The 10,107-nt window shown below is 25.8% G+C and overlaps 1 protein-coding gene across 7 annotated transcripts in view; it reads right to left on the bottom strand.

The window, feature by feature from the left end:
* Positions 1–10,107, bottom strand: part of LOC117181578 (intersectin-1) — a 133,286-nt gene that overhangs the window by 98,088 nt on the left and 25,091 nt on the right. For all 7 annotated transcript variants that reach the window (XM_033374411.1, XM_033374413.1, XM_033374412.1 and 4 more), the window contains exons 3-4: positions 4,052–4,200; positions 3,823–3,957 (exon numbers count right to left, since the gene is read on the bottom strand). In XM_033374411.1, the coding sequence (XP_033230302.1) occupies positions 3,823–3,957; positions 4,052–4,200 (284 nt within the window). The remainder of the gene's footprint in view (positions 1–3,822; positions 3,958–4,051; positions 4,201–10,107) is intronic.

Raw genomic sequence — 10,107 nt, 5'->3', positions numbered from 1 at the left:
TTATTTACAAAAAAAGTTCTTAGGTTCAAAAAAACATTCAGTGAACTGAAAAACTGTGGTCGGTAATATAGGTATTTAGCTGTGTCACATGCCCTTAAAGACAGCTTTTTTAGTTGAAAATTCTCTTTTATTTTTTGGCTAAAAATGATTTCTTTTTTAATTGAAAATTTAACTATTGCATTTTTTTTTAACTTCTTGGTTCAAAATTTAACTACTTGTTAATTTACGTTTTTTTAATCCGACTTTTTTGGTGGTAAAACAATTTTTTTGTTTATTAAAAATGCGACTGTTTGGTTGAAAATATATCTGTTTTAGTTGACAATTCAAGTATTTTGTTGAAAATTCAACTTTTTTTTTACATTCGTTACCACTAATTATTTTTGTCCTGACAAGTTTTACATTTAGTAAAAAATAATCAAAAATATTCCTCAAAATGTGTGAATGAACTGCTACAAAAGTGGCCATTTTTGTATTAAAATGTAATATTACTGATTTATATTAACTATTAATAAGATTAAAATTATCGATTTACTTTTCAAGATAATTTAAGTAAATGAACTTTTCTGTTCAAAATTTATATTTTCAAATTAAAAATATAACTGTTTTCAAAAAAACTCATCATTTTGACTTGAAAATTCAACAGTTTGGTTAAATTTTTTTTTTATTTCTGAACTTAAAAATATTTTCTGATTAACATTTGAACTATTTTCTTGAAAATTCGTCTTTTTGGTTCGAAAACGTATCTTTTTAATTATAAATTTCATCATTCTTGATCAAAGATGCAACTGTGGTTGAAAATTGATCTGTTTAGTTTAAGGCTTTATCAGTATTTTTGTATCAGAAATTAACTTTTTTGTTTAACCTAATACTTCAATTTTCTAACAAATTCTTGAATTTTAAAGTAAAAAAGACTTATTTTCTACCAAAAAAATTAATTCTTATCAAAAAATATAATAGTTGATATTTCAAACAAAAAATTTTTTAATTATAAATTAAACATGACATGACTTTTTTACCAAATAAGATTTTTTATTTAAGAAAGAAAAATATTTCAACCAAATTGTTGAATTTTCTAACATAAAAATATCACTTTCAACAAAACAATTGCACTTTTCTAAAAAAAAAATTTATAATTAAAATGATAAATTTTCGAATAAACCAAAAAATTTTAAACAAAATAGTTGAAATATGAATCAAAACAGATTTTTCAGTCAATAAAATTTTTAAATTTTCAACCAAATTATAAAATTTGTAACCAAAAAATAATGTAAATTGTTTCAATACTTTATTCAATTTATTTATTAACTTGAATGAAGATGAATTCTAGTTCAAAATTTACTACCAAACAGTTTAATTTGCAATTCAATTAATAATATTTATCTATTGGGAATGGTTAAACTGCGACACGCCACCTGGTGGCAAAAATTCGAACTAAAAATAATAGACACGATTTTAAAGATGCATTTTAATTTGTGCATAACAATATTTTAACCATTTTTTTGTGAAGTCCAAACTATTTATTGGATAATAAAAATAAGTCCTTATCGGAAACAAAGTGTTGTAGATGGAATTTACATATAATACAGTGAAAAAACACATTTTTTGACAGAAATATGTTTCTGAAAAAAAAAACAATTATTGTTCTCTTTATTGTGATTTTCAAAAGATTATAAACTTAAATGGACTTATTTTGAAGCAAAAATGAACTCAACATAAATTTTTATTAATTTATATATGAAATATTTACTATTTAACAATCTGATCTAGAAGTTAGGTTAGAGTTCGTATTTAAATTCCAGTCGCCTATTATTCGTATTATTGGCATAATATGGATAAAATTGTTGCTATACACACTAATATATAGTTTATTTACGCTAAAATGTATTGAAACTCACATGAAATAATGAAATCATTGTATTTTTTTTTAAATCCTATTTCACAAAAATGTTTTTTTTCACTGTATAAGATGGAAATTTGATTTAAAACTATTTGTTTTTTATGAATATTTGTTTTTAGAATGCAATTCTTGTTTTACACTTCACAAAACAATCGTAAAAATACTTTTATGCCAAAAATTAAATACATCTTTAAAATTGTACCTACTCTCTCTAGTTCCAGTTTTGTGCACCAGGTGGCGAAATGGTAGACCACCATTCCCAATAATATTAAATTTTAATGCATACTTACTAATTTCATTAAAAAATTTAATTTGTGAGTTATTATTAAATTACTTACCTGAGCAGTTGGAAAAATTTGATGTTAGAATTAGAGGTTTCAATAAACTACTTTGAACAACTTTTTTTGAATAAATAATCAATTAAACGGCAATCACAGTCAATTCTTGCTTTTTAATGTACTCTGTAATAAATTATAATTATTTTCGGGTTGAAAATTTAAATGTTTTACAGAAAATTCATCTCTATGACTTGAGAATTCAACAATTTTATAGAAAGTTAAACTATTTGGTAGAAAACGCAACTGTTTTGTAGAAAAGTCATGTTTTTTATTGAAAATTATTTTTTTTTAAATTAAAATTAATCTAATTGAAAATTCAACTATTTGCTTAAAAGTTTATTTTTATTAAGATATATATTATAAAGGTTTTTTGTAGAAATCTAGTCTTTTTGGCTTGAAAATTCAAAATTTTAGATAGAAATGCAACTGTTGGTTGCAAATTAATTGACTTTGTTTGAGGATTCAACTATTTTGTCGGCAAAAATGACTTAACCCTCAAAATGCATGCCGGGTGTTTTATACCCACAAGCATTTTTGAGCTCTCAAAAACATTAGTTAATTTGAAAAAATTGGGTATGTGTCACCATCTACCTTTAACTGAGATCACTAACTGTAAGTAAAGTATGTTAGTATAGTTTGGCAAACGTTAGTATACGGACAGAAACTGCCCAAAGTAGACATTCGAAAATCTGCGGGTATCCGGTACCCGACGTGCACTTGGTGAGTGTAAAAGGGTTTTTCGAGCAAATTTTGGGACTGTATTATTATAGATAGTTGGTGCTCTTTTAACGTAAGTACATCATCGAAAGTGAAAACACAATTATTTTCATTATTTAACACTTTTTTGCGTTACAGATGTCTTATAACCTACGACCACCCTCTTGCCTGGCTCCAATGTGCAACCAACGCCGCGTGGGCATATACAAGAGTACAATTCCAAATTTTTATCTAAAAATATTAAAAATTGCGCAAGATACGATTTTTTAAGTAAAAAAAAAAAAACAGTTTTTTTTAGTTTTTTATCTTTCAACAATTTTTTCACATAATTAAAATAAATAAATAATTGAAATACCTACTGTGTACTAAAAAAGATATGTTGAACTATATCGGATTAAATTTTTGTATCAAAATATTAAATAGCGGATGAGTAATCAACGTTCAAAGTCGCTCGGGTCTGGAACACCCGCGATGCACTTAATGATCGGTTTACCAACGATGCACTTTGAGGGTTAAGATAGAGAGACAGGGGGGTTCAAAACTGATGAACCTTGACGAAGGGTAGGATAGGTGGCTCAAAATTTTAGACTTTTTCTATTAAAAAGTGCCTACATTTTTGCATCTTTCTACTTCCAGCAGGGAGGGGCGTTACTCACAATACAAGAAACAGGAGAGTAAAGAACACTATTAAATTACAATCGACGAAAAGAATAATCAGGCGATATCCTCCTGGAATCGTGATTGTGTGTGTTTGCCTCTTACATTTGTTTTGCTCGTATTGATGTGTCAGTGCAAGGAAAAATCATCTAATTAGTGCGGCTCAATTCGGAACGTTCACTAAATTCTTTCAAGTAATTTAAAAAGCCTTACCAATTGGTGGCACTCCCATTGGTGGGACCGTTATTGGCGGACCTGCCATTGGTGGAACTGGTGTCCTGATAGCCGCAGGAGCAATCATTGGTGGTGGAGCCATCGGTTGTACTGGTACAGGAACTGGTGGTGTACCTGAACAATGTTAATATTTTCATTTAAAACATTCTCCAAGGCTCAAGAATCATCTTCAGTTACTCAGAAAAAAAAGAGTGAACATATAACTTACTCCCAGATATGGCTTTTAGGCTTTGAATTAGAGCTGCTGGAAGAGCTGCTGGAATCGCAAAACCACGAAGTTTCAAATTTATCAACTTGCAGGCAATGCTAAACTCGTCAACGTTCATCTTCCCGTCCGAGTCTGTGTCGGAGAGTCCCCTGAGAATCAAATATTTTTATAATTAACTGATAATTTAGGGTGGTCGGTTTTGTCAAAAAAAAAAAAAGTTTCCGGTCATTTCCCGGTTCGCAAACATTTTTCACGGTCAATGAAATTTAAAAAATCGAGCACTAAATATAATTGTTCCATTCGAAGTAATAAGAACAGAACTGCAAATGAAAGCACTCAAAGTGAAACTCTTGAATTTTAAATTTCGTAAATTGAAGTTTAACATTTGTTTTATTCAACAATTTTGTATTAAAATGCTCAACAAATTGCCAAATTACAAATTTTGAACTTTTATCAATTGTCAAAAATTGAAAATTCTACTTAAATGGATGAATTTTTAAATCAAAAAGATAAATTTTCAAATAAATTGGTAAATTTTTAAAGAATTAGTTAAATTTTCTGCAAAACAGTAAGATTTTCAATAAAAAAAAAGTATGATTTTTTAATAAAATAGTTTAATTTTCAAGCAGAATTGAATTTTTATCCAAAAAGGTGAAATTTTCTCTTAAAACATATGAATTTTTAATTAAAAAAAAATTATGTTTCATCTAGAAAAGATTCCAGTTGACTTTTCAAGATCTAATATGAATTTTTAATCCAAAAAGACGAGTTTTTTCCACTAAAAAGGATGAATTTTGATCAAAATAGTTTAATTTTTTACCAAATGGTTGCATTTTTATCCAAGAGAGATGAAATTTCTAGCATAACAGATGAATTTTTAATAAAAAACGACAACTTTTTTTTGAGTTGAACCTTCATCCAAATAAGATTTTAGTTCGTTTTTCAACACCAAAATATAAATTTTAAACAAAAAGTACATTTTCTACGAAATAGTAAAATTTTCAGGTAAATTTTTTAATCAAAAAGACAAAATTTAGAAAGAAAAAACGAGTTGAATTTTTAATCAAACTGCATTTTTTTCCAAAAAATATGAAATCTTTCTACTGAAAAAATATGAACTTTTAAATAAAAAAGACAAATTTTCAGAAAGAAATAGTTTTCATCTAAACGGATTTCATTTGGCTTATCAGTAATAAAATATGAATTAAAAAAAGGTTAATATTCTACGAAAAGTGTTGAATTTTCAAATAAAAAAAACGAATTTTCAACAAAAAATTTTTATTTTCAACTCAACAGTTGCATTTTTATCCAAGAAAGGTGGAATTTATCTTAAAACTGACGGATGTTTAAAAGATTTTTTTTTTAAATTGTTGTATTTTCATCCAGAAAAGATTTCAGTTCTCTTTTCAACACATAAATATTAAATTAAAACAAAAAGTAAATTTTCTACAAAATAGTTAAATTTTCAACAAAACGGTACAATTTTCAACCAAAGAGTTACATTTTTATCCAAAAAAGATGGTATTTTTCTTAAAACAGATGAATTTTTAATAGAAAAATAAAAAAAGTTGTTGAATTTTCATCCAGATAAGATTCCAGTTGAATTTTTAAAATAAAAATATTAAATTTAAACAATAAGTAAATTTTTCTACAAAATAGTTAAATATTTAACAAAACAGTTGAATTTTCAACCAAAAGGTATGACTTTTCAACAAAAATGTTGAATTTGCAACCAAGCAGTTTCATTTTTATTATTATTTTATTTTTTATTATTTTTATTTTTTATTATTTATTTTATTATTATTTTTATTATATTATTATTTTTATTAAAGAAAGATGAAATTTCTTCTAAAACAGATGAATTAAAACAAAATGCAATAAAAGAGTTCATTTTTCATCAAAAGAATATTCCAGTTCACTGCCCAATACCAAAATAAGAATTGTAAACAATGAGTTCATTTTCTGCTCAATAGTCAAATTTTTAACTAAAAAGTATTACTTTTCAAGAATTTTGTTAAAATTTCAACCAGACTGTATTTTTGTTCAAGAAAAATTAAAATTCTACCAAAACACGTGAATCTTTAAATAAAAATACAAGTTTAAAAAAAAAGAGTTGAATTTTCATCCAAAAAGATTTGAATTGATTTTTCAAAACAAAAATACGAATTTTAAACAAAAATTAAATTGTCTATGGAATAGTTCAATATTTTCAACAAAACAGTTTCATTTTCATCCAAGAAAGATAAAAATATTTCTACTGAAAAAAAAAGAACTTTTAACTCAAAAAGACAAATTTTCAGAAACAAATAATCTTCATCCAAAAAAGATTTCAGTTGACTTATCAGCAACAAAATATGAATCGAAAAAAAAAGATTAATGTTCTACATAAAAGAGTTAAATTTTCAAACCCAAAAAGTCGAAATTAACAGTTGAATTTTCAACCAAAAAATTATGTCTGTTTACCAATTGTCAAAAATTGAAAATTTCCTATTTAAATTCGAAATTTTAATTCTTTTCAAAAAATTCTCTGTTTAAATCCAGAATTTTAATTCTTTTTGAAATTTTTTATTTCAACTAATTTCAAGAATTATAAATTTCTGGAAAAATTCCTCGTTCCAATTCATAATTCATTATAATGAAAAATTCTCTGTTTCAACTCGGAATTTATTTAAATTTTAACATTCCCTGTTCCAAAAAGAATTATAATTCTTTCGGATAAATACCAGTTTCAATTCAGAATTAGTTAAAATTTGAAAATTTTTTGGTTCAACTCAGAATTCTAATTCTTTGGAAAAATTTCCTGTGCCAATTCAGGATTTTGTTCCTTTTCGAAAATTTTCAGTGCTAGCTCAGATTTGGTTAAAATTTGAAATTCTTGGTTATTATTCTGAATTATATTATGTTAAATTATTTTTATTTTTAATAGTAGAAAAATCTTTAAAATGCTTCAAAATTCGACTTCAAGATCTTGAAACATCTACATGTTGTTTCGAATTTTTTCAAATTCAAAAATATTATTAAAAGTTTTTCACAACTTCTAAATGTCTTTTAAAATTATTCGAATTTCAAATAATTAAAAAAAATCATTTTAAATTTTCCTAGCAATCTTAAAAAATGGCCGGGGAATATTTGCACAGAAATTTTGGTAATAAAAGCCGGGCTTTATCGGTACACATAGACATTTCGTTTAAATTATTTGAAATCATTTCAAATTTTTAAATAAATTTTGAATTTTTAAAACTTCTAAATATTTCTTCAACTTACTCGATTTTTTATAAGAATAATGCGTGTTCAATTGTTATTTATACATAAAAATTGAAGAAGTTGACGTACAAATTAAACATTTTTAAATGGAACAATTAAAATTGTAATTTCCAAGTTTAGTTTTTTTGTTCCGTTTTGAGTATTTTATTTACAATTACTAATTTTCAAATGTACAATCAGATACGTCTAAATATTAAGTAATTGTTCTTTTTTTTAATTGAAAAATTCAAAATTACGTGGTTTATGAATGGAATATTTTAGACTGAAATTTAATAAAAGCCTTTAATTATAAATATATTATTTGAAAATGATTTCAAGATTAAAAATAGTTTATTAAGTTTCAATAGGACTTTTACATTTGCTTAAGACTTTCCCATTGAAACAGTTTAATTTTTAACGTCAAAATCTAGAAGTTCAAAAACTGTGAACTGATGCCGAATCGTTTTGTACAATCAATTATTACTTATTTTAAAAATTTTAAACTGCAATTCAAATTTTAAAATAATTAATTAATTCATATTTAACAAAATAGTTGGATTTTAAATTTAAAAAAATTGATTTTCAACCCAAAAAGACAAATTTTCAACAAAAAAGTTGAATTCTCAAACAAACAAAAAAACACAATTTTTGCAAACAATAAATTTTAAAAACAAAAATAATTTTTAACAAAAAGTTCATTTGCAACCAGGAAAAATGATTCTTCAACCAAATGGTTGAATTTTAACCTGCAAAGTTGAATTTCGAAACCAAAAAGACGAAATTACAAACCGAACTGTTGGATTTTAAGCCAAGATAGATTTTCGAGCCATGAAAGAACAAAAATTCAACCAAATTGTTGAATTTTCGACAAAAAAATTCATTTTTAACCAAACAGTTGAATTTTCAAACCAAAAAAATCCGACTTTTTGCAAACCATAACTTTTAAACCCAAGAAGAGGAATTTTAACAAAAGAGTTAATTATCGACCAGGAAAAATGAATTTTCAAGCAAAAAAAATAAATTATAAACATAACTGTAAAAAAAAAAGTACAGAAATTCAACAAAATTCTTGCATTTTTAACAAAAAAGTTAATTTTGTATCCAAACAGTTGAATTTTCTATCAACTTGTTAAAATTTCAAGACAAAAAGACGAATTTTCTACAAAACAATTAAATTTTTTAACAAATAATATATTTCAACATGAAGTTAATTTTCAACCAAATAGTTGAACTTTTAACAAAAAGTTTAATTTTTACCAAAAACTATGCATTTTGAACCACGATGACGAATTTTTTAAATAAAAAAATTCGAATTTTGAACAAAATACATGACATTCCAGCCAAATAGTTGAAATTTTCAACTAAAAATATCCAAAGTTCTACCAAAAATGGCATTGTTAAATTATCCGTAGAAAAAATTTATTTTCAACCAAAGAACGTTTCGCCAAGCATTAAACTTTTTACCAGACTGCTGAATTTCAAACCTATAAAAATCAAATCTCAACGGAGAATTTCATGTTAAATACTTGAACCAAAAAGGTTTCCAATTTTAAATAAACAATAGTTGAATTCCACCGAAAAAGTCGAATTTTTGGCAAAATAGTTGAATTCTCAACCAAAAGAGTTTAATTTTGCACCAAACAGTTACCTTTTTAAACAAAAGAAATTAATTTTTCAAATCAAAAACACAAATTTGCAACTAAGAAAGGTATTTTGGTAAAGAAAAATAAAATATTTCAACCAAATTGTGGAATTTTCGATTCAAGGAAGAGAATTTTCTACAAAATAAATAGTAAATTTTCAATAAAATAGTTAAATTTTTAATTGAAGAGATAAATCTTTATCTGCAAAGATTAAATTTTGATCAAGAAGTTCTACTTTCAACCATGTTTAAATATTTCTGCCATTAAGGCCATGTAATGAGTGGGTCACGTGACCATATTCCTACCTCAGCCTCACTTTTTTTTATTTCCCAACTTATTTTCACACGAAGCTTCACATACGAGTTGAAAATTTGGGATAATAAATAAGAAGCACTAAGAAAGGTGGGTCTGGTGCTAAATTTGAATAATTATGAAAAAAGCAACAAAAAATTATTTACAACAAAAAACTTTTTTCATAATTATACAAATTTAGGACCAGACCCACCATTCTTAGTGCTTCTTGTTTGGTATCCCAAATTTTCAACTCGATGTGGCGTTTCGTGTGATAATAAGTTGGAAAATAAAAAAAAGTGGCGGTAAGGTAGGAATCTGGTCACGTGACCCACTCATCACATGGCCTTAAGGGCATGTGAAACAGCTAAATACCTATATTACCGACCACAGTTTTTCAGTTCACTGAATGTTTTTTTGAACCTGAGAACTTTTTTTGTAAATAAAATATCGAGCTGAAACTTTGGAAAATGTATTAGAGTGCAATAAAGTACGTTTAGGTACTGCATTTTGGTAGAAACTTCACTGAAAATTATTTCATCTTTTTTCTGAACCTCAACATTTTTTGAACGTTCCAACTTTTTTTATACATAAAATATCGGTCTCAAACTTTGAGAAATGCAAGAGCCGAAAGAAAACTACGTTCAAGTACAAAGCTTAACAATAAAAGATGTAAAAAAATATATTTTAACAATCAGTTTCAACGGCATCAGCCGGTAACGTTGTACACGAAAATACGAACCCTCTAGAGCTAAACCTAGTGGCCGCCAGGTTTCATATTTTCGTGTATAACGTTACCGGCTGATGCCGTTGGAATTGATTGTCAAAATATATTTTTTTACATCTTTTATTATTAAGCTTTGTACTTAAACGTAGTTT

This window comes from Belonocnema kinseyi, chromosome 10 (assembly GCF_010883055.1).
Source record: "Belonocnema kinseyi isolate 2016_QV_RU_SX_M_011 chromosome 10, B_treatae_v1, whole genome shotgun sequence".
Classification (NCBI taxonomy): Eukaryota; Metazoa; Arthropoda; class Insecta; order Hymenoptera; family Cynipidae; genus Belonocnema; species Belonocnema kinseyi.
The sequence above is the reverse complement of the archived record's forward strand: the minus strand, read 5'-3'. Positions and strand labels throughout refer to the sequence as shown.